Below are 26,574 nucleotides of genomic sequence, written 5' to 3'. Positions count from 1 at the left end.
CCCTAAAAGGAAAATGTACTCACATTTTACTCACCCTTAAATGGTACCAAACCATTATGAGTTTCTTTCTAACACAAATGAAGATGTTTTGAGGAAAAAAGCAGACTCCTATGTAGTAAAAGCAAATACTATGAAAGTCACTGGTTACCGGTTTCAAGATTTCTTCAAAATATCTTCTTTTGTGTTTAACAGATGATTGAAAGCCATTGAAGGACGAGTTAATGAAGCGTTCAGGTGCAAAAACCTCTAAATGTCGTCTAAAAATTTTCTTCTAAAGTGAGCATTTTTATCAGGCTCCTGTGTGTATGTTCAGTAATATTACTTTTAATGCACATAAGCACATAATAAGTCCTTTTTATCATCTGTAAAGTAAAATATCTCAACATAAACAAAAGAGGCTGAGAAAAGGGCCATCCATCCATCCATCCATCCATACGTTCATCTGGTAATTCTTATTAACTGATATTAAGCCCAGTATCATCATGTGCATAACAAGGAATACTGCAGTTTTACTGAATTTAATGTTAATTTCAGTCTAAAAACGGCAGTAAATTTTTAGCCCGATTTCAGGAGGAAAAGTAACTATTTTATGTTTTGTCAGTTTGGTGGCTAACTCGTATGTATTCATACAAGTTTAGTAGAACAAAAATGTACGATTTTAAAAAGGATGCGTGGCACCTAACTAAATTGTACAAATGAGATTGTACAAATTCCTAGGAATTAGACATTTTGGGCTTTATTTTAACAATCTAGGCGCAAAGTCTAAAAAGCATGGTGCAAACGCATTAAGAAATTGTCCGAATCCACTTTTGCTATTTTAAGGATGGAAAAATACGCTCTACGCTCTGGCACATGGTCTAACAGTGTTGTGCTTATTCCCTTAATGAGTTGTGGGTGTGTTTTGAACATAACGTGCATTAAACCACTCAGAGTCTCCTCTCCCATTCCCTTTAATGCTGTGTTCACACAAGACATAGAAGGAGCGTCAAGCGCGAGGGATTTACATGTTGAGTCATAGCAAACACACAAATAGACATCCTGCAGTGCGTTACGCGCGAATGGCGCAGCACGAAATCTGCGAATGGCGCGGTGCAAATGGCGTGGCACGGATTGAGCATTTTGCGAGTTCGAATATCTAAATTTCAGCAGACATTCGCACCGCATTAACCAATCAGGAGCTTGCTCTTGTAGGGGCATGATTGTGACCTAGCGCCTGTTGTTGGTGTCCTGGGGGAAAATCCTCCTGCACACACCGACAACAGTTCATCAAACTGGGCTCGGCTCAGTCAGAAGCCTCTATCGTCCAGGTTAAGTTCCTGGAGGAGTTTATGAGTTCACAGAGCTGGATGCACCTCTGAAAGGATCTAGTGGAGTCAGACACAGCCCTAAACGTAGCGACATTGTTTTTCAGCCTTCATAAAGCACATTCATGTATAATGCTGATATTTCTTAATAAAATCCATGTTCGCCATTTAGCAATGAAGCAAGAGTCAACCGGCAGATCAAGCTGCAAGTAAACTCAAATATTCACATGGATATTTACGTGCAAATAGCACAATTTATCCCTGCGTTCCGTGTCTGGTGTGAACATAGCATAAGAGTCAATTGTCTCGTGCCATGGCACATTTGCTATTTACATGGCAGACTTTAGTAAGTGGAAAAACTGAATTGAAAAACTAAATCCTTAACAACGCGAGAAAACGAATAAAGATAAAGATAGAGCCTCCTTCATTCTGCCTCTTACTCTTTATTTTACTCCTTTATTTTCGTGGATATGGAAACAGTGATGTATGCACTCCACTGAAAACTTTTATTTTTGGCTACAAAAAACACCACTGTTTTACAATGACTTGCCAGTTTACTCTAAATTACTTAGTTAACCTAATTAACCTAGTTAAGCCTTTAAATTGCACTTAAAGCTGAATACTAGTATCTTGAAAACTTTTTTTATTAAAATGTTATGTACTTTCATCATGCAAAAATAATATAAATCAGTTATTAGAAATTAATTATTCAAACTATTATGTTAAGAAAAGTGTTAAAACTATTCTGACTTCAACTGTAAGTGCACTTTTCAGGTTTTGCAGTAAATTACCAAGTCAGAAAGAAGACAATGACTTTTCTAGATGCTTGTTTCCCCTTGCAAACAGCTTTATACCTGTACCTGTACTGTATGCAGTGGAACCATCTTTGTAATCAATTATATACAAGTTAAAATACATTACAGAAGTTACACAAGTTCTCATCATGAAAAATGACTAATATTCAAAAGAGATCATTACTGATGAAGCTCTTTCGCAATATTAATTGATGTTTTTTGTTCCTCTCTATTAGCCAGCACTTATTCATTATGACATCAGTGAGACTCTTAAATGGATTTCCCCACGTCATGAATACGGAATGCGTATTGAGTCCTTGGAGATGAAGCGAAACACGTCCTCATTCATGAGTCACGTCTGAGTCGACATGAGAGCAGCTCAAGTGTGAGCGACTACAGTGGCTCCTCTGAGCAAACCCACCATGCACTTCAGCAGACACATGTACTCTGGGTTGCCCTGGCAACATGTGCTCTGACAGAATACAGGATGTGCTAACAGAGTCAGTCGACTGCACCTCACTTAGACGGATATCTGTGGTGGCATGTCTTAACATCACACACATACAATCCAGGCTTATAGAAATACATGGTATTCTTGCATATTATGTCGCTTCTTGTGTGTTTTGGAGCATTTTCCAATTGAAATGTCCTGTGAGTGGTGCTAAAAAGTGTTGTTGATTTACTCCACACAAATAAATGGGACTGTTGCTATGTTTTTATTGGCTCATGCATGTACCATAGCAGTTTGGCTATCAAATGTACAAAACGGGTGCTAAAACGTAATACTTTTTCATTATTTCATTCATACTAAACACAGAGGGCGCTATTGTGCAAAATGTGCTTAAGTGGGACTCACTGGAGTAATAAAACATTCGATTTTGAACACAAAAGAAGATATGCTGAAGAATGCTGGGGGAAAAGAAACAACCATTAGCATCTAAAGTATTTTGTGTTTCAAAACTATGGATGTCAATAGCTGCTTTTCTGGACATTCTTTAAAATATCTTGTTTTTTGTTCAACAAAAGTAAAAAAAAAAAAAAAAAAAAAAACATGAGCTGCTTCTCAAATGGCACACTATACACTATGCATTATGTACTCATGCACTTACACACTGAACCGCATAGAATATGTATGTAGTGTAGTCCCAAATGGAGCATTAATGTTTTTTTACTAAGCAGAAGGTTTTTTTTCAAACCGTTTCCCTGATGACGGTTGCCAAATCAGTGAAATAAACGACCAAACTATCAAATACCTGCCATGAGTATAACCTCATTCATCGGAAGGTGCTATAATCACTCTCGTAGGAGAATTTTGCTTTCACCATCAAAAATAAATAAAGATATCCAACTCATACGCCTGATAGCTCCATCCGCTACGTTAGCAAAATTGCGATCGTTGAGTGTGTGAAGTGTCCATCATTACAAACTTCATTTTACCGGCTGAATGAGTGCATCATCTGGGTAATTAAAGTGCACTTATTATTTGTAGGCTCACAGTGTGAATGCACTATTTATAACTATTTATAACGCACTAACTTACACTATAAGTATAAGTGTAAGTATAAGTTTAACTTATACTTATATTTAAGTATAAGTATGCATAAGTACAGTATGCGATTTGGGATGCAGCTATTTAGTCATTCTGTAGAGGCAGAACAATCAACGCAAACTGGAACCTCATATTTATAAAAAAAATTGGATGAGTGTAAAATCTGGATTTCACCATTTCCAGATGGAAAAAGCTCTTGGGTAAAAAATGTTCCTTACAAACTTATTTTTGTCACATGATAGCAGACCACTGTAATCCAAAATTGTGGGTCCACATGCAACCGGAGCTCTCAATGTGAGAAAATGGAAACAAAACTTTTGTTGCAGCACATTTATAAACACAACACTGATGAACCATGTCTCCAAACAATTCTTTTTTATCCACTTGTTTTGGCAACACAACGTGGTGTCTCTCCGCCATCTGAACACTGTAACAGGTAAAAACTTTGAAGCTATCGAGCAAATTAATGAAGTTACATCTTATTTACAATAGAATACGCAGATTGGGTCAAACCAAGTCTTTCTCATGAATTAATGCTGAAAACTCAAAGACGTCACGTTGTACCGGCCAGTAAAGACATCAAGTCTCCACGCTGGAATTTACACAATACTCTCATAGGCGTGACGTAGCTCCAAAATTTATTTTCAAACCGCGTTTGCTTGAAACAATGCAGAAACAACAAATTTCACTTTTTAGTGAAATAAGTGTCCTAATAGTGTTTTTAGCAACGTGAAAAATATGACTGTCAACATCTCAAAAAATTTATTTTGGTGTTTTGTGACCCTTTAAACAACTTTTAGGAATGAGAGATTTAGACACCATAAAAATATCACTGACTAATTTTTAAATATCTCCTTAGAAAAAAAAACACAAATATATAAATAAATTCAATCCAGCTAAAATCAAATTAAACACTATGATTCCGAGAGCCAAGGCTCTAATGAGCATCTAAAAATAAAACATTGCAAGCATTCCGTTTAAAACAATACTACAAGTGACAGTCTTCTTTTCACTGCCCTCACCATGTAAGAGTGAATTCTAAAAGGTACATTCTATAACAATGGGCCCATCAGTCATAATGGGCTTCTCTTTAAAAGCACAGCCTTATTCTCATGACAGTGAAGTGGCATTGTGTGTAAAATGCTGCTGTGCAGGCGACCAGATGTAATTAGTGTGCTAGGAGAAAAAAAAAAATAAAAAAAATAAATAAATAAAAACAAGAAGAGAGAGTCAAACTCACCCGCAGAATTTCCTCCACACAGTTGGAGTCGTTGGGCAAGCTGACCTGTGGAGAAATAGAGAAGAAATCTCTCATTAAAATGAATACTACCAATGTGTGACTAAAAGAGAGAGTTACAGAATGCTTGCTCTAGCGAAAGCAACCAAAAAAAAAAAGAGAGAAAAATCGTAAATTATTCACTTTTGTGGAAAGACGCAATTAAATGTTTTCTACATTTTCAAAAAAGCCAGTACACAGCTTTGCTTGCTGCTTACACAGACAACTGACTTGAAATTAGAAAGTGATCATGTGACTTTAGTACAAAGACATCTGACTCCAACACAGACTGACACTGTAAAAAAAAACTGCTAAAATGTAATACAGCCTGCACAAAAGCTAGAAATCTGAAATCATCAGTAAAAAAAATAATAGAGGCAATAACTGTATCTGCAAAACCAACAACAACACCAAAATATTTATAATGTTAATTTTTTTTGGGTAATACAGTGGAGAAAAACATAAATGTATTAAGAAAAGTTATTTTATGATGGCATATTAAATAGCTGCAAATAACTACAGTAAGCCTAGAAACAATTGTGTCAAAATCAGAGATCCAAAACTTCAAATTTACTCTGTAAACTGTAAAAAAAATTATATTTGTTAAATTACAGTTTCCATATTTTGTGAAGTGTTTTCAGTTTATGTTTGTGAATTGCATTATAGAATGTTGATCTCTGCTCAGTCAACTTTCAATGCTGAAAATTCAATTCAGTTTAACAAAGTGACTTTTATTGACATTTTAGTAGTTTTAAATATTATAAATGTATAAGAAATAATATATAGAGAAATATGTCTGTTAAATAACAGAAAAAGCATTGGTAGTTTAAGTACCATAGGAAGGCTTTTGTAGCATAATATACAACACCAGCCGAGAAAATGTATTACTTTAAACTATTAAAAATGTTAATAAAAGTCTCCTTTTCAAACGTTTTAAGGTTAAACGTTGTTGGAAGAAAAATCAAGGTCCAATAATGCAATTCAAAGCATAAATAAACAAGGAAAAATAAATAAATAAATAAATAAACAAATAAACACTCATGTATCAAACTCATGGATATTTTTAAAGTGTAGTCATAACCAGAAATTGCCTTAAAATGAATAAACGATTGATTGAATGAATGAATGATCGGATTAATGAATGAACGGAAGGATGAATTTAAATAAATAAATAAATAATGCATAAATGAATGAATGCTTGAATGAATGAATAAATGAATAAATAAATAAATAAATTTTCCAAAAAAATAAAAAAAATGGTTGAATGATCAGATTAATGAATGAACGGAAGGATGAATTAAAATAAATAAATAAATAAATAATGAATAAATGAATGAATGCATGAATGAATAAATGAATGAATGAATGAATTAATAAACTAACTATCATTTGTCCATTAAATGATTTGTTAACATCATCTATCAATCTATTTATTAATTAATGACACATAGACATAAATGAGCCAAAATAAAGGAATGCATAACATTAATAAATGACTTTAGAGTATGTATCGGTTTAGATGGGAGGAAATGAAGAGATACTTTTATGCTTTATATATTTAAGGAAGGGCAGCGTAAGTGCTAAAGTGCTAAACTAAAGTGTCCAAAGCACCCCCAATGCCAAAAAATACAACATTTTTTTTCTCTACCAAAATGGGAATGCTCCAGTTCAGTCTGATACAGAACAGGCGAGGTGTGAACATGTCCAAAATGAGCTCTCTCAGAAGTCATCATCACATTTCTACCTGTCTTCTTTTTTGAGAACAGCTCTCCAAGTATGAGCTGTTTTCTAAATTTTGGAAACGAGCTAAACGCTTCTTGCCAGAGTTGGAATGCGCAAACGCACATCCCTCCAGACACCTTTGAAGATTGATTAGTTGTGAGATGACATCATAATCGAGTGTCTCAGAAGAGGACAGTCTTGGATAATGGAGGCCCTCGCTTTTCACACCAGCGCTTCTCAAACACGGGCTGGGAATTGGATAATCACCGGCTTGCATCTGAGCATCATAAGGCATGGAAATGTCAGCGAGTAAAGCATCTAACCACAATGATTCACCGACACTTAACAGACAGAAGATGAGAATACTAATTAAGGGCTAGCGAGGCCTCTGTTGACTAATAGCCTGCAATTGGCACAACATAAGAGACCAAAAGGATGATTATAATTGCTAATTCATTGCACAGTAAATCATAGATGTCCCCTAGAATTAACTAGTTCATCTTCTCAAGCTTTTCTTTCTTTTTTTTTTTCCCAGTAATGAAAAAATATGAATACAGATTGGACACGGAAAGCTTTAAGCACTCTTTGTGATTCTCTGTTGAATAGAGAGGTTTACATATTCATATCCAGACAATCATTTAAATAACATCTACAGTATTTTAGATTCTGCCTCTTAGACTTTGGAGAGAAAAACCACTGTCTGGCCACAAAACACACACATGCATAAAAGCATGCATGTACACACACACAAAAAAAAAAAGAGAGAGAATGAATAAATAGTTATAAATATATGTATATATATATATATATATATATATATATATATATATATATATATATATATATATATATATATATATATATATATATATATGTATGTATTACATTTACATTTATTCATTTAGCATTTTTTTATGATTTTATTCATGTCGCATACAAATGTGGTGAAATAAGATCTTTAGATGTCTCTGCCACTAAACTGTTGTTATTATAAAAGAAATACATATTGAAACCAGTTTTTGATACTTAATAATTTGTAATACATTTTTCTGAAGATTTTTTTTTTAGCAAAATTCTAAATATTTATTAGAAACAAGACTTTTTTTGTGGCATTATAAATATCTCTAGTTACTTTTCTTCACTTGAATGTATCCTCACTGAAAATGATTATATATATTATATACAAATATACACTGGGTGTTTTCCAGAGTTGGGTTGCAGCTGGAAAGGCATCCACTTTATAAAACATTTGCTGGATATGCTGGCGGTTCATTTTCGTGTGGCAACCCCTGATTAATAAAGGAACGAAGCCGAAAAGAAAATGAATGATGACACATATACACTAAAAATGAACCATGGTGAAGTTTATCATTAACTGTTTGCAGTGGTGTAAAGTAACAAATTACAAAACTCAAACTACTGATATTAAGTAGTTTTTCTCAGGAATTGTAATTTACTAAGAAGCTTTAAAAATGTGTACTTTTATCTATCCTTGAGCACATCTTTAGTGCAGTATTGGTATTTTTACTCCACTTCTCTCCTTCAACTTGCAGTCACTACTTTATTATTTCTTGGTTAGAAAAATTTGTTCTATTAATTCTGTCCAATCAAATCACACATAGAAGGTAAATCACATCCTAATAAACTACTTCAAGACATGGACGCTTTATGCATGCAGCAAACTGTTTGGAAGCATTAAAAGTGTCCAAAAAAAGATTTCCAAAATCTTTACAGGCATTGACCCAGAGACATATGTTTACTGTATGATGACCGAAAAGGACTTAAACACCACAATGGCATAAGATGTCAACATGTCGTCAGATTGACATTGTACCACAAATCGTGCGGACATTGCATTTTGTTTGAAAATGAAAATCGGGTTGACAACAGAACCCAAAGTCAGGCTGACATCAATGTCCAACGTCCAACCTAAAATCAACCAAATATCATCGTCTACTGATGTTACAGCTTGATGTTGTGTTGACTTTACCACTATGATCAGATGTTGGAGTTAAGTTACCATATCTGATGAATAAACGTCAGTATTTGACATCAGTATGATGTTGGTTTAAGATGTTGACTCGACTCTGAATTTTGATCAACCTTATTTGATGTCGTTATTGGACATCAAAACAATTTTGTCCTTAGACACTGGCTAGACATCAAATTTTGGTCACCTGACATCACAACCTAAATCTACACTAATATTAACGTCTTTTGATGTTGTGTGCCTGCTGAGCAAAAACTAAATGCACTACAGAATGTTACGTCTACACACATCCCCAAACTACATGTAAATGCATCAGCTTTTTACAGCATAATACTCACTACTGAAAGTTCTTGAGCACTATTAAAAGGTCTTTTTACTTATACTTTGAGAAATATTTACAAAAGACACTTTTACTCTACTTGCACTACATTTTTAGGCAAGTAATGGTGCTTTTACTTGAGCATCATATTTCAGTTCTCTTTCCACCACTGACTGTTTGTAACCTTTAAATTTTATTTAATTTTTAAATATAAGTCAGATTCGTTAAAAACAATCTTAATCCATTACAATCAAATTGAAGCAGCTTCATCTTACAATTGATTAAATCTAATGTGCTTTAAATTAATACGAATAATTTAAAACACAACAGAGTTGATATCATTACATTCATTTTATTCTTATTCATTTTGTTTATGTCATTTATTCATTTTCATTTCGGTTTAGTCCCTTCATCAATCTGGGGTTGCCCCAGCGTAATGAACCGCCAACTAATCTAGCAAATGTATCACAGCAGATGCCTTTCCAATTGCAATCCCACACTGGGAAACACCCATACACTCTCATTCACACACACATACACTACAGACAATTAAGCTCGCCCAATTCACCAATACCGCATGTCCTTGGACTGTGGGGGAAACCTGAGCACCCGGAAGAAACCCACATAAACGAACATGTCTGGTTGACATTGAAATTTGCCACAAAAATGTGTTCTTTCATTGCATAATGAACTGTATGAGTATATTATGACCTCCATTAAAAGTATTATTCAGGACTATCACGACAATCACTGTGGTCTTTAGGAGACCGAGAGTGACATTATTACCCTCGCGCTGTCAGTCTGTATAGTGACATCACCTCACTACAGGCATTGCATGGAATGAACTCACACTGTAAAGGTCAGCAGCCCAAGGGGGGAAATTCGTTCACACGTGAGTGCCAAACCACAACATGCTGCTTAATTCTGACTGCAGCGTCACTGAGACAGTTAACCCAGACAGATCAATACGTCTCTCACATTACACAGTGAAGCATCACCTCTTTTCTCTGTGTCTGAAATGGTTCATACAAGGATCGGGTTTCTCTATTTTATTTGGTCAGGTGGCGCTCTCTGTTGCGATTAGTTGACCAGCTGAACAGAACTGGAATGTCTTGGGTTAAACTAACCAACCCAGGCTCATTCTGATTACGTACACCTGTCGCCCTGTAGCATTCATTTTAAGGATGAAATGAAGCCATACGAAGCTCTGGCTACATAATTTGTGTTCTCCAGTAATATATATATGGCTACGCTGTCAGAATGAGACTATTTTAACCCTATGCTAACCCTTAAAAGGAATATAAAAATAAAATGAATCATAACACAAACCGAGGTAACACTTTACTTGAAGCCACTTGAATAAAACAAAATAAGGGGGAATATTTAAAAAATAAAATAAAATCAAAGGGGGGTAATAATTTTGACTTCAACTGTGTATATTATACGTACATTAAATGTAGATACTGTACATTATACATTACTATATATATATATATATTCATTATACTCATTTTTTTTTTTACATAGCTACAGTATTACAAGCTAAAATTAAGTCGTTAAAATGTAATTAAACGTTAATGAGAGTTAAAAAATATTTGATGACACTTTTAATGACACATTTTAATGACAAATACAGTTTGTTCCCCTGAAAACAAGATAAGAAAAATATTTATGGCACAATTATAATGCCTCATTACAATCATGTTTATGGCCAATATAGGACAAGTTATGCTATCTCAATAATGTCAAGTAGTCATAACAAACAATATCATCTTTGCATTTAAAATGACACAACTGAGCTAAGGACACATTTTAACAATTGTCATAAGCATGCATACAATCTCATTCACATGATTATAAAGGTTTCAAGTTTCTTATGAACCCCATTTAAGTAAAGTGTTACTCAGTAGAACATATACTTCACAATACTGATTATGTTTCTGCCATCTTCCATGCCCAATATCCCTGAAGATGCCACCCTGAGCAGTGGAGTCGGACAGGCCATTGTAAACACAGCTCACAGACATAAACTTCCTGTTTGCTCAGGGCCAGCACATAATATCCTGTTCCCATAGAAACCGAATGTTGGAGCTCAGCCGCACTAATCAGATGTTGCTCTGCCATTGTCCTGCTTTGCTCTGATATTAAGAGTGTGGCGGAGAGAGCCCATTCCTCTGACATGCCAGTTCATTTCTCCGTTACCTGTGGTGAACCCCATTTCGGTTCCAGTCGTGACACTAAAAGGTGCTTTGCGGTACGCTCTGAATGCAAACCTCGCTCTTATTGCCTCTGGCCTGACAGAAAATGTCAGTGATATGAAGGAGGACTCGTTCCCGCTGCTAAGTTGTTTATGCCAGGAAAAAAGTCTTTTATTTTTGTTCAAGAGCAACTCAATGTTGCACTCTCTCTTACCAAAATTCCTCCAAAATAGAGCAATTTGGAAAACGTTACAACAAATTTAATGGCAGTGAGCAAGAGCTTGGACATTAAAAGTGTCGTTAAGAGCTTTTGGGGAGGGCAAATTGCTTTTATAATCATGTAATGCGTATATTTAGAGGCCCACAGAGAAGCAGAGAGAGTCACCCGTGTACTTCATATCACCCCATGATTTGCAGGGAAATGGCGGGAAAAAGGGACCGTCCAGCTGAGATCTTATTTCCACGTTTCAGCAGGGAAGCTCTCAGTACTTGGGGATACAATGAGATTGAATGGGTTTTCAAATGATTTCCGTGCGACAGGCAATATCCCATCGTGAATCAAAAAAGCTTCTCGGGTTAAGATTATTGTGAAGTCAAATATTGCAATGCCACAAAGCCAAAAGAAATGTCTGAAATATTTGAAATATCAAACTGTTTTTTTTTTTTTTGTTTTTTTTTGGCCTACTTTGTATATCTTTGTAGATCTACTGTATGTGTATTATCATGCAGACAGTTTTTACTTCAAGAAAAGTGGGTAAATTGTCTAAATAAAATGTAAAAATATGGGTGTAATGACATGCCGTCAACAATCACAGAATATATAACAGATGTAACAGATTTATTTAAGGACAATTAAAAAAAACATTCTCATTATAACCTGTAATTATCATAAACACTGTATATATATATATATATATATATAGAGAGAGAGAGAGAGAGAGAGAGAGAGAGAGAGAGAGAGAGAGAGAGAGAGAGAGAGAGAGAGAGAGAGAGAGAGAGAGAGAGAGTATATACAAAGTAGAAAAACTCCAATAAAGGTAGGTATTACCATTTATAATACTATAGTAATTTATAGCAAAGGGGAATATTTAAGAATAAGCATTATATTGTATTACATATTTACAACTATTCATTAATGAATTACACTACATAATGTAGTAGTATTAGTATCATGAACTAATAGTAATTACCATAGTATATTTTAGCCTTTACTAAAGTAAACGTGGGTTTCCCAAAACCATCGTTAGACAACTAAGGTCGCAAGTTCCATTGTTACAAACATAGTTTGTTGATTTGTCGTTTCCCAAATCCGTCGCTCCAACAAACATTTGCAAACTGTGTCGCAAACTTGAGCACTCGCAACTACAGCTCTGGAGTTCTGTGTTCTATTCCCACTTCTCCCCCCTATGCCCTTTTCATTTTACATTCAAACATTTTAACATTCAAAGTTGGAATTATTAAAAATAAAAAGCATTAAGGTCATCTCTCTTAGGTGTAATTTGCTTTCAAACTATTTTTACAGTTCAGTTTTATCGAACTTCATGTTTACAATTGTGTTCTTTTCGCAGTGCACTTTTAAAACATTGATGTCATTTTGAACACAGCCTCATGGGGAAAGCTATAGATGACCTTTTACATAAAAGCGGAATTTATATTGCGTCTCCAAAGCTTGTGAAAACAAAAAGCATACGTTAATTATTTTAATTTATAGTGGGTTATTTATTAAGTATTTGTACTGTAAATGACAAATTGTAAAAGTAGACTTTTTTAAAAATCTAAAATAAATAAACAATATGCTACTTTTTCAATAATAATAATAATAATAATAATAATAATTTGTATTATTATTATCATCATCATAATCATTACTATTATTATTAAAGTTAGATTTTTTATTTCTAATAAATAATTAATATTACATTTCATTTTATAATAAATAGCCTCGTTATTTGTTTATTTATATGATGTTAGAATACCTGTTAGCTTTTGTAAATGATATGTTTTAGAATAGAATATGTAATGTTCAACTTTTCAATAATATTAGTAACGCAAACATAGTCCCAATGTGCCATTTTCATATATTTCAGTTAATATGGAAAGCAAGTGCATGTTTTTACCAAATCTAATATTGAATTTTATTTTAAATGTGTTTGCATGTAAAACAATATAATTTGCACAAAGAAATGATGGGTTTTTCACGGCTTAACTATCATAGTTAAGGAGGCTTAACTATCATATTTTTCGTTTGGGAAAAAAAAACTATGTAGTGACAAGTGTTTCCCAAAACCCATAGTTTCCCTTTCCCAGATCCATCGCTTGAACCACGTTAGTTATAATGTAAAACGCCTATACTGATGCTCTAAACTGGGTAGAGTAACTACTTCTTAAGAGAGTTACGTCGTTGTTTGGTAAACACACCCCTCACCAAGAGGTGGCAGTAACGCCAAATCCCTGCCACCATATTTTTTTTTTACTTTTATCACCATATTTACTTTTATCGGCTAGACACCGGCCTCACACCTCCGTGAATGTCAGTGCCGGCACTTAATAATCTGTGATCGGTAAATGTAGCTTGTGTGGACGCTACTGCGCAACTTGCTTAATAAAATAGCTGAGCTACAGAAAAGCTACGGATTCAGAAAATAGCGACACTACCGCCAAGCTACTAAGAAATGTAGTTAAGCTAGTAGCATCACTGGTAACTAACAACTGCAATTAAGTACTGTAACTAACCAACCAAAGTCAACTAACTAACTAACCAACTAACTAACTAACTAACTAACTAACTAACTAACTAACTAACTAACTAACTAACTAACTAACTAACTAACTAACTAACTAACATCAAGCAATCAATCAATTAGGATACGGTCTAATCTATAGAGTATTTGACTACTTTACTAAATATATAAATATTTAATAAAATAGTGACTTTCATGAAATGTCTCTGTGTATGGATTTATCCAAATGTAACAGATGAGTAATATTCACAGTAGACAACATCAAATTCACTGTAAAATGTAGCAACTGACAATTTTAATTAGTAAACACGATTAATTTTTAGTTTTCCATCTCAAACCTGAAGAGGATAAATGTTAAATCTGTGTATGAAAGAACAAGATGTTTGGCATGAATAAATTCAAATGTGAAAATTGGATGCAGCCTCGTCTCTTTCAAATCCATGTTTTAAAGCGACACTCGCACATACGGAACAAAGAAAAGTGTGAAGAAAACGAGTGATCTAGTCGGCATTGCCAGCTTTAATCACAGTGAATCACTTCAGTCTCATTTTTTTTTTTTCCAGAACAAATTTAGCATGATGTCTTCCTGTCTTCTTCTTACAGGAAAAAAAGAACTTTTTAATTGGCAGATACAAAGATCACTGGAAGTGTCACTAATTTCTGTGAATTTCTTTTTTCGGCTCGACTGTAGAGAACGGAGGAGGTGTCAGTCACGTCGTTCTGCACGACTGCCGAATTTTTTCAGCAAGAGAGCAGAACCTATTCCTTTGAATTATCGGAGGATCCGCAGGAATAACGCGGTGACAATTACTGGGTCAGGAGCGTGTTTTTACTCTGAAATAGCTGTTCAGAGAGAGTCTGCATCAGCAACAGATAAAATGTATTAGTCTGTTTCTTAAAGGAAAAGGAAGGAGGGGAAAAAAGTCTGGTATTGACGTGGGGAACTGCTTCGAAGCACTCAAATAGCGTTTAAGATGTGGAAGAGTGGCTCTGGGAGTAAACAGGCAGATTTGAAAAGCAAAATGAGAGAAGCTGAAAGACAGACCGAGCCTGTATAAGCGGCTGACAGTGGATTGAGGAATAAACAAGGAAAGGCGGATGATGGATGACAAGAAAAAAGCACACAGAGCTGACGGTGACGGTATGCATGAATATACTCATATCTAGATATGGATGAGTGGGCAGATGAGATGGGAGAAGTTAAGATCTCTCCCATACTGTGTCACAAGATCTCTGAGAAACAAGTCAATTTTGAGTGCGTGTCTATGCAGGATAGCACAGATTGGTTGAGGCCAAACTGGAGATGTGCCAAATGAAAAAGCAATGGCCGGTGTCCAATGCACAAATCCAAAAAGAGCATAGGGAAGAGAAATTCCAAAACAAGCAGAATGGAAGATTAAAGCAACAACAATTATGAGAAGCTGACCTCACCCAAAGTTGCTTTCTTAAGAAATGTAAACTTTGATATCATGATAATTGGTGCGATTGTTTTTTTATCAGAAAATGTGATATTGTTGATTAATGGTTACTTAGTGGTTGATAATCGTTAGTTGTAGTTCTAATTTCGTACAATTCCCATGCCAACAAGGCAATCCTACTTTTTTTTTTTTTCGATAGCAATACTGTAAAAATGTGCAACCATAGTAATTACAGCCATGAAAAAAAGAAATACATGTTATTTATATACAATTGAAGTCATTAGTAATTATTAGCCCCCGTTTGAATTGCATTTTTTTATATATATATTTCCTAAATGATGTTTAGCAGAGCAAGAATATTTTTACAGTATGTTTGATAATATATATATTTTTTTCCCTGGATAAAGTCTTATTTATTTTATTTTGGCTAGAATAAACAGTTTTTAATAAAAAAAAAAAAAATAAAAAAAAAACATTTTAAGGTCAAAATTATTAGCCCCTTCAAGCTATTTATATATATATATATATTTATATATATATATATATATATATATATATATATATATATATATATATATATATATATATATATATTTTTTTTTTTTTTTTTTTTTTTTTCAATAGTCTGTCATTATATAAATACTTGCCTAATTACCCTAACCTGCCTAGTTAACCTAATTAAGTCTTTAAATGTCACTTTAAAAATACCTAGTCAAATATTATTTACAGTCATCATGGTAAAGATAAAATAAATGTTCATAAAAATTAGTTATTAAACAGAAATTTCTCCGTTAAACAGAAATAGGGCTAATAATTCAGGGGGGCTAATAATTCAGATTTTTTAGGTGCAAAAAAGTGCCATCTGAAATGTCTATTGACATGAGGATTTTTCTCAGACTCCTATGTTTATGTTAAGTTATTTCATTTTAAACCATAAAACTGAATTTACTGAACCCGCAAACAGGAACCTGATAAATACACAATTTTTTTGAAGATTTTAAATGGCCTTTAGAGGTTTTTGCATCTAAATATACTGTATATATCGCCACCTTGGATTATACGGTTCTATCTGTGTCCCCAATGATTTTGAGATATCAAGTTTTTTTGCATTTCATATAGCAAACAAAATGTGTATAACAGTTCTCTTTCATACGTTAACATTACAGAAACCTTAATGTACTCTAAATGTAAATAATCTAAATTCTCTTAAACTTGCAAGTTGGGGTAAAAAGAACAGTGCAAATGTAGATAGAACCTTCTAATTCTAAAAAGTAATTTTGCACTTGGAATTATAAGGTTCTATCTGGCAGGTCATTAAATAAAGCATTACTTTCCAAGAAATAAAATCAGCCTGTCTATTGATTTAATAAAAAAAATGGTGTTGTAACAACATGTTGATGTTTGAGAGTTATTTATTTATTTATTTATTTTCTTTTTCCATAAAATTTGTTTAATGTTTTAGAATGAATATTTGTTATTATTCAAATTAAGCATACAAGGCTGTGCTGAATATTTTGTCCAGTGCAGATGTTAATTTTATTTAATTAATATAGTCATATTTATTGAATTATATGCTTTATATGAATTATTGAGGTATATTTATTGAATTATATGCCCCATGAATTAAGTTTGCCCATCAAGTCATAATTTTAAATTTAAAAACTTTAAAAGAAAACAGACTATGAGCACATGAGTTTATTAAACACTGAAAAATGTTTTGCTGACTATATGTACACAAATAAATATTTTACATTTAGTATATGACTTTTGAAAATAATAGTTTCCTTTTTAAAAATTAACATTTTATCTTAATGTCAAAAAATGCTTCTAAATCATTACATTTACACACATTTTTTTTCAGTTTTAGAGTTCTTCTAAATTTTGTGTGGTGTGACGACATTATTTAGTCAACTCTGATTTTGTGTTTCTTTCTAGTCTTTCCCACTGTCAATGGATCAGTCGGGTGAAATGACAAAGAAAGCTGATCTTGATCAGTCCTCATGCATGCATTTGAAATGCTGATTGGCTCTCAGAAAAAACTTTAGCCACACTAGAGTTCAACTTTGTAAATAAAACCTTTTTTTGTTTTTGAAATAAAAAGTCTTAAAATGTAAAAAAAATAAAAAAATAAAAAAACATCTCATTATGTAAATAAGTTGTCATTCAATAAGAATATGTGAATAACTCAATTTTGACAAAAAAGTCAGATAGAACCTTATAATTCTAAGGTGATGATATATTATTACATTATAAAATTAATAAGAAAGCAACTTTGATAGCATAAAACATTGAATAAGATAAAATAGATAAAATTAAAAACAAAATCCATGGTTTCATATAACAGTTCATGCTTAATCAAATAAATCAGTAATAAATGATTTCATAAAACAATCTATGTAGCTAAAAACAACAAATGTTGACGTAAAACAATGATGTTAAAACGTTGTGTGTTTTTATAAAACAAGATTGTGTGAACAAAAACTAATCAAATCAAAAATCCAAACAAAGCAGTCTATGTCTGTATAAATCAATCCATGTTGAACAAAACAAACCATGTTTCCATGCATGCAGAACAAACTAAAAACAAATAAATAATTATATAAACAAAAAGAGTCAATGTTTTGAATAAAATCACTTTTCTAAACAAACAAAAGGCAAAACTATTTATTTTTTTTAAGTCAGACACTCAATGGCATGAACCAACATTTTTTTTTCCAATTAATCAATTCAATCTTGTATAAAACACAAACGTTTTAACTGAAAATTGAGAATTAAATCACGATTTACAATTATTTATAATTGTAAACACATTCACCGCTATGAAACAGTACAGTGAGCCATATTTCTCCGCTCCTGTGCGAATACAAAAAAAAATGTGACTGCAAGGGACTGTCAGACTGAAAAAAAAAATTAAAAATACATAAAACACAAAGGCGGTAAAATCACGAGGAGGGTTTGTTTGCCACGCAAATGGAGATGTGCGTCTCTGGAAGGCTGTCAGCCAGTCTTTGATCTGTCATGTGTAATGGAGTCTTTGAGCTGAGAAGACAGACAAGCGAGAGAGACAAAGAAAGCAGGTTCACGCTCTCTGGCTTCTCAACCCGTCCCATCATACATGATTTAGTGTGACCAGACCAAATGTAGTTGTTAAGGAGGCACCTTCACACGGGTTTAGACCACAAGGGGCAGCCGCTGGATGTGTTGACAAAACCAGTTCTGCACTTGGATAATATAATGCAATCTCTTTCAAGTTTCTTCAAGGGCTCCCCGTGCTAGAAGACACAGCCTCGAGAAGCCCATTCAATATTCAAGACGTCTCTCGACAGCGTCTGCCTTTTGTAGACACCTTAACATCTGCTATTCTGCTCTGCTCTTGTATATGCACTGTATTAAAGAGAACGGTACAAGGTGTGACATTCAATAGCATTCCAAGTTTGAGTGATTGAATATAAAGATTCATCTTTCAGACCAAAATTCTTTGACATGCGCTTGGCGGATGCTGGAGTGACTCTGCTGAATACTAGGAGATGCGCATTTTGGTTTTGTTGACTGATAAAGTCAGTTGTGGATTCAAGGTGGGATGGTGGGGTGAATTGATGCTCTTTTTTATACTATTAGTTGATTTTAGAATGCATAAAAAGGCAATTCTGAATTTAAATACAATTATAACATGAAAGAAATGTATAAAGTTTTTAATTCATTAAAAAAACAGTCAGAGCGATCTCCCTGCCTAAAATAAAAAGGCAGAACATGCTATATTAAATGAGCACTAGTCTCAGGGTTTCTGTAGGTATCAGTAAGTCAAATTTAAGACATTTTAAGACCTTTTCAAGACCATCAAGAATGACATTTCAGACATATATAGGACTAAACACTAAGGGCCCTATCATACACCTGACACAATGTGGTGCAAGGCGCGGTGCAATTGTTGTTTGCTAGTTTCAGCTTGGTGCAAGAGTTGTTTTGACGTTTTGTGCCACGCGGTTTACTTATTTGCGCTCATATACACCCATAGGTGTATTGGTCTACAAAAGAAAGGCATTCTGAGGTGCATTGCTATTTTGAAAAACTAAAATAGATTTTTCAAAAGACCAGAACAAAGCCGGTCTATTGTCCAGCGCAGAACGCGTTAGTTGTGCGCCTCGCTTACACACTGCCTAATACACACAAGAGAGCAATAATCAAATATCTTTACATATGAAAAATAATAAAAATATTAAGGATATAAATAGGATATAATAAGGATATATATATATATATATATATATATATATATATATATATATATATATATATATATATATATATATATGATATAAATCTAAATTATTAAAGTATTACGAAACATAATATTTTCTAGCCTACATAAATTTAAAAACCTTACATTAATGCCTTCTTCATCTCGGGAAGCTTTTTCAGTTTATTCGTGACAATTTGGTTTTGTATAATGTTATTATTATTAGCAGTATTATTTATTATATCCATATTTATATTTGTTTTATTAAAAACAAGCTTAGATTTGCCCACCTGTCAGGTTTCAGACCATATGGGCATAGCATGTGTATTTGGATAGAACTGAATTTAGAAATAGTTTTGAAACAAATCTTTGCGCTTAAACAAAAATGAATTATACATAGGCTATATGATGTCTGTGCGTACAAGGTTTCCGTATCCATGAGAGCGAAAGTGAAATTAGATAATGCGAGGCCTTATCTCTTATTCTCGTGCTGCAGATGCTCTGTTTAACTGTTTTCTTGCAAGTGAAACGCTCAGTTTTTCACTTACAAAGTCGTCATGTAAATAGCAAATACACTATAACGCGACGCAACTGACTCTTAAAAGGGAATGGGAGACGAGACTCTGATGGGTTTATTCTTAAAACAAACCTAAAACTCATTAAGAAAATAAGCTTAACCCTTTTAGACCAAGCGCCATGGTGCAAAGCGGATTTTTCCATCCTTATATTAGCAAAAGTTGATTCTGATACGGCCTGAATGCGTTTGAACTTTGCACATGTATCGTCAAAATAGAGCCCTAAGAGTTTTTATAATGGCCAAGCAGAAAATAAATAAATAAATAAATAAATAAAACTAATTGTCATATCAAAAAACTAATTCTAATTAAGTATTTCTAAGCCACATATTTCAAATAATGTATCAAAATAAACAGACTAGTTGTACACTGTACACACATTTTTCAACATTTAAAAGGCGTTTTGCTAAAAGAGATGTACTGTTGGTCATTGGGTGTTTGTTGGATCAACTGGGTAGGGGTTAATAAACAATATTAAGTCCTGTTTAAAATTGTTTAAGACCAACAAGTATTCAGTGAATTTAAAACTTTTTATGGCTTAAAATTTTGTTTTCGACTTTTAAGACATTCTAAGACCCCACTCACACCCCGAGTATTTAGTTAATTGTTGAATGAAATTGTTAATTAGTAATTAATTATGAAATAACTAGTAACATATTACGCTTTATGAACATAATGAAATGTTGAATTTGATTACAATTACAATAGTTAATTACAGTGAAACTATGAACATGTTTCCAATTTTTCCAAAGTAAAATAATTTTTGGTTTAATGGTTATATAGCAAACAAGTAAAAATAAAAAATGTAAAAATTAATGCAATGCAATTTTATTGAAATAAATACATGCTTTACGCCTAGACAACTCCATGTTTTTATAAAATAATCCAAATTAATAACAGTTACATTCAATTCAATTAAAAGCATGTGTTATACATGGCTAAAAAACTATAAATCTTCTAAAAAAATATATAAATAAATAAAAATAAAAATCCGGTGCTCCGGATTTCCCCATAGTCCAAAGACGCAAGATACAGTTGAATTGAAAAAGCTAAATAGGCCGTAGTGTATGTGTCTGAATGCAAGAGTGTGTGGGGGTTTCCCATTGTTGGGTTGCGCCTGAAAGGACATCTGCTTCATAAAACATATACTGGATAAATTGGAAGTTCATTCCACTGTGGAGACTCCTGATTAATAAAAGGACTGAGCCAAAAAAAAAAAAAAAAAGGAATGAGAAAATGATAAAAAATTAAGAACAACAAGACAATATTTCAGAATTTAAAGCTTAGGCCTAAAATTGTGTTTTTAGACTTTTTAAGACCCCACGAACACCCTGAGTTTTTAGTTATTTGTTAAATGAAATTATTAATTAGTAATTAATTATGAAATACTATGAAGAATTACTTACATAATAATTAATGACATATTATAGACAATTACAGTGACTTGAAACTATGAATATGTTTCCAATTTTTTTCAAAATAAAATTATTTTTGGTTTTAAGGTTATATAGCAAACAAATAAGTAATAAGTAAATAAACAGAAAAAATAAAATTAATAGTTAAAAAATAAATAAATAAATACATGCTTTAAATCTATAAGAAAAATACATGTTTTTTAAATAAAACAATCCATTTTAATAACGGTGACAGTCAAAATATAAATATAAATCATGCAAAGTGTTACACAGGGCAAAAAAAAAAAAAGAATCTCATATTTTTATATTTTGAACAAATTTGAACTTTAAGCATAATTCAGCAGCATGCAGTATAAAGCAAATAAAAGAATATGTGTAAAAACAAAAAGAAAATTACAAAAAACAAAACTATATGTGGGTCGAAAAAAAAAAAAAAAAAAGAGTACAACAGTTTTAGAAGGTAAGGTGATACAATATGTCCTGCTGCTCCAATACATTTGTAGTATTGCATTTATTCAAGAATGTCACAAGTACCATTTAAAGTTGAGGTCAGAATTATTAGCCCCCCTGAATTATTAGAACCCTTGTTTATTTTCCCTAAATTTTTTCAACACATTTCTAAACTTAAAAGTTTTAATAAGTCATTTCTAATTACTGATTTATTTCATCTTTGACATAATGACAGTTCATAATATTTTACAAGATATTTCAAGACACTTCTATACAGCTTCAAGTGCTGGATAAGTTGGCGGTTCATTCTGCTGTGGCGACCTCGGATTAATAAAGGGACTAAGGCCGACTAGGTTAATTAGGTTAACTAGGCAGATTAGGTTAATTAGGCAAGTTAGTGTATAATGATGGTTTGTTCTGTAGACTATCATAAAAAATAGCTTAAAGGGGGTAATCATTTTTTCTTTAAATGGTGTTTAAAAATTAATAACTGCTTTTATTTTAGCCGAATAAAAAAAACAAATATGATTTTCTCCAGAAGACAAAAATAATCTTAAACATACTGTAAAACTTTCCTGGCCCTGTTAAACATAGTTTGAAAAAAGAAAAAAACAAAAAAAGAATCAAAGGGGGACTAATAATTCCGACTTCAACTGTAGCTATTGAAGTTTATTTATAAATCAACAAAATGAAAATATATAAAATAAAATATAATAAAGAGATTGTCCTGTTGCTGACTGATTCGGTAATGTGCTTCTTACACCAGTTCTCTTGGCAGTTGCCGAATAATTTTTTTTTCACAGCAGTTCCATTATATTTACATATATTTATTCAATATAAAGACTTACTAACTGCCTTTTTTTTCTTCTTCTTCAACATTTTCCATCCCCTATTCAATGTCTGGCTAGAAGATGCATGTGTTTTCAATGTCTCATCTACCAAAAGCTGATTTTTAAACATCTAACCTGTTTTCCACACATCTTTTGCGATTACAGTCGGGTCGGAAGGGTAAGTCAGCATTGATTTAAAGTTAGTACACTTCTCACAGTTCTTTACTAAAACAGGAAGGATGTTTCTCCAATTTCACGTGTTTGTCTTCCATTGAGCAACTGCCAAGTAAGTGAACCATGTCATAGCACGTTTGCTGAATGTGACTGACAGAAGGACATTTCCTCAAACATGTCAAGATCTCTTCTCAGATACAAGAAGAAATCCTTAATAAAAATACGTAACGCTCGGCTGCACCAAACACAATATCAGATTGATTCAGTGTTTTGAGCGTTTGCTTTATGCAGCTTTCAATAAGTTTTTGCAATATTTTTAAGATGTTCTGTTCTGGATGGAATATATTCAACTTAAGTCCATTAGAAAGTATGCAAAATGTTATTAGGAGGTTAATTCAAAATAAAAATAAAACTCTTATTAATAACTACTCACACTCATGTTGTTATAATCCCATCTTTGGAACACAAGACATTCTATGTCACTTCAGAGGTTCAACTATAATCAAATTAAGTTCCAAGAACAACTCTGCATCAAATAACTGTTAAATCAACAATGTCAGATCAGGGTGTGCTTTTACATGCAATGCTTGCATGCTACTGACTCTAAAGGCAATACATCATACTGCCCACAGTAAATGTGCAACATCACCTATCACACAAAAAATGCTGGGTTCCACACAATTCCTTTATGTCATTTAACACAAATTAATTAAGTTAATGTAATTGTTATTACAAATTTAGGTGGATTAAACATTAAAAAAAATTAAGTTGTCCCTCAAAAAACTTAAGAATAATGTTGTTTCAACTTCTTATTTTTATTTCAAATCAGTAGTTTGAACAAGCAACAAAACGTTTTTTCAGTGCAGAAGAAAAGATATTAGGAAACAAAGTTGTTTTTAACTTTCTGGAGCTTTGTTTGATTACTCTGAAGACACATGTTTTGACAATGTTTTTGGTTCCTTTTCTTGCTTTTAAACGTCTCAAGCCTATTGCTGTCTATGGAGAATGTGAGTGCTCTCGGGTCTTATCTAAAACAACATCATTTGTTTTCTGAAGATGAATGAAGGTCTTAGAGGACTGGAATGGCATAGGTTGAGTAATTCATAACAGAATTCATATTTTTGAAAAAAAAAATTAAATAATAATAATAATAATAATAATAAATAATAATATTTTGTGTAAAAAAATAAATGATATACAGAGTTAGATAAACATATAAGCATATATTGCAGATTTTATCTAAAGAATTGTTTCTTTACCTCCTTGAGTAATGTCATTATGGATGTTTTACATTTTAACTAATGTGTGTCAAATGATGATCTCCAACAGAGTTCTGGAAACCCTCGCCACTGCATAGTTTATTTCCAAATTATGCTTTATACTATGGTAGTTTAAGCATAAGTTATGCCAGTGTTTGGGAAACACACCTCTGGTCTGCGACATGGCTTCAAACAGCAGCGTTCACACATATTCATATGAAGAGCACAAAGAGAGCAAATACACCAGAGTTAGTTTCCATGAAATAATAATAAAAAAGAGTAAATAAAAAGCGTCAACACAAATTTAGAGGCCTCATTTGAATAAGGAAATCACAGCTAATAGCTAATATACACACTGTTATGAGTGTGATATGGCAACTGTTATGTTTGTAAATAACAAAATAAAAACAACAATGGAATGTCTTTTGTGTGAGAGAAGCATACTCTTATCTGCTTCTGATTCAATAAATCCAAAGCTGGCCGTATTGACCTTATTCTACGCAGACGAGCGGGCGCTGCCATTTAAACCTTTTTGGCACGAGACTTCCTGTCTCATTCACTTCCATTCATTTTTAGACATTAAAAACTGCTCGTTTCGCTGTTTGATGTTGCAAACTGATATTTCCTTGTTATATTATTCTACTTGGTCTGTATAGTCATGCAAACATTTGTTTGTAGAGCAAGTAGTTTGACCGTTTTTTGCCGTTTATTATTCCTTGTCATTTCTCCCATAGGCGACTGAAACGGAAGTTCTAAGACAATCGCGAAAACAGGTGCACTTCCACATTTTAGAATAAGGTCAATAGGGTTAAGCAAAAGCCTTTGTCAATTTAAAACTTTCATGCACATACAGCAGGTGGAAATAAGTATTGAACACTTCATGTTTTTTTCCTGGGAAAAGTATTTCTAACGAAGCTGTTGACATGGAATTTAACCAGATTTTGGTAAAAACCCAAACAATACATGCATTAAAATAAAAGTAAATCTGAAAAATAAGTTACGTGTAATAAAAATGAAATGACACAAGGAGAAAATACTTCTACAACTGAAACAATTTATTACTTTATATAATAGGCTTATGTTGCTACTGGCAGCTTAAAGACGACTCTCATATGGAGAATAAAGTCACATTAATTGCTAAGGTGTGAGTTTTTCACAGACTTCAACAGAGTGTAAAAACCTTGATGGTTCTTTGGGTCTTGCCTATCAAATCTAATCTTTAATATGTATTTTACAGTGGGTTCAAGTCAGGTGCGGCTGGGCCATTTCACAGCTTGGTTTTCTTTCTCTGAAAGCAGAGTTTCGTTTGCTGTGTTTAAGATCATTGTTTTGCTGAAATATTCACTTTGGTTTCATCTTCACCATCCTGAAAATGTGGATGTTGGACTGAAGCAGCTAATAGTAATTTACAATGAGGAAGGCCAGATGGTTGCTAACTGGGCTTTCACTACATGTCTACCCGTCCCTTTCCTCAAGTGTTCAATACTCTTTCCCTGCATAATTTCATATTATTAGGCATAACTTCATTTGTAAACTAATTAGCTTTGCTTTCTTTGCATATATGGATTTCTTTGGTTGTTTGTACCAAAGAAGTCGACAGAACCGTAAGAAATCTGTTTTGTGTGATGTTTTCAATACTTGTTTTTTCATTCCATTTCATACATTGCACACTTATTTACTATAAGTAAAAGTTAGTTGCTAAAGTTTAAAACTCAGGGTTAACAATATTTCTGCTAGTCTTATCAAGCACCACTATTAAACACTGAAAAACTAATCCTTGATCAAAAATGGTTGCTATTCAAATGAAAGCTACAGTATTTTTGAGCAAAGTAAGCTAAAACAGAGGCATTAGATTGTTTCTGTGTGTTCTCTTTGCTTAAGAAAGCTTTCAGAGCACATCCATAACCTTGCAGATCTGTTGCTCTGGGCTGTTTTGTGGTCTTTGTGTGAACTCTGAGTGGCGTTTTGAATGCGTGTATGTGTGTGTGTGTGTGTGTGTGTGTGTGTGTGTGTGTGTGTGTGTGTGTGTGTGTGTGTGTGTGTGTGTGTGCGGCTCTGTCTGCGCTGTTCACTTCAGCAGGCCTGACTGCGTCTTGTGTGTTGGGAAGTTGCCGGTGCGGCGGCAGTCGGGATGTTAACGTGTGTTGACAGGTTGGCATACTCCCACTGAGCGTCGTACAATCCCCTGCCACCAGTGCTTAGCCTGACACTCGCCATGAGGCTAAACATCAGCTCTGAGACCCCGGGAAGGCTTGTCTACACAGCAGCCGGCCTCAGGGACCAGGCTCTCCACCGTGACCCCTGGGACCTGTCACCATAACGC

The 26,574-nt window shown here is 33.3% G+C and overlaps 1 protein-coding gene across 1 annotated transcript in view; it reads right to left on the bottom strand.

Moving 5' to 3' along the window:
* aff2 (ALF transcription elongation factor 2) overlaps window positions 1–26,574 on the bottom strand; it is a 408,692-nt gene that overhangs the window by 158,733 nt on the left and 223,385 nt on the right. The window contains exon 4 of the mRNA XM_087281430.1: window positions 4,888–4,932. Within this exon, the coding sequence (XP_087137556.1) occupies window positions 4,888–4,932 (45 nt within the window). The remainder of the gene's footprint in view (window positions 1–4,887; window positions 4,933–26,574) is intronic.

This window comes from Danio rerio, chromosome 14, assembly GCF_052040795.2.
Source record: "Danio rerio strain M-AB ecotype USA chromosome 14, GRCz13ab, whole genome shotgun sequence".
Taxonomy (NCBI): domain Eukaryota; kingdom Metazoa; phylum Chordata; class Actinopteri; order Cypriniformes; family Danionidae; genus Danio; species Danio rerio.
This window is presented reverse-complemented; position numbering and strand designations above follow the sequence as displayed.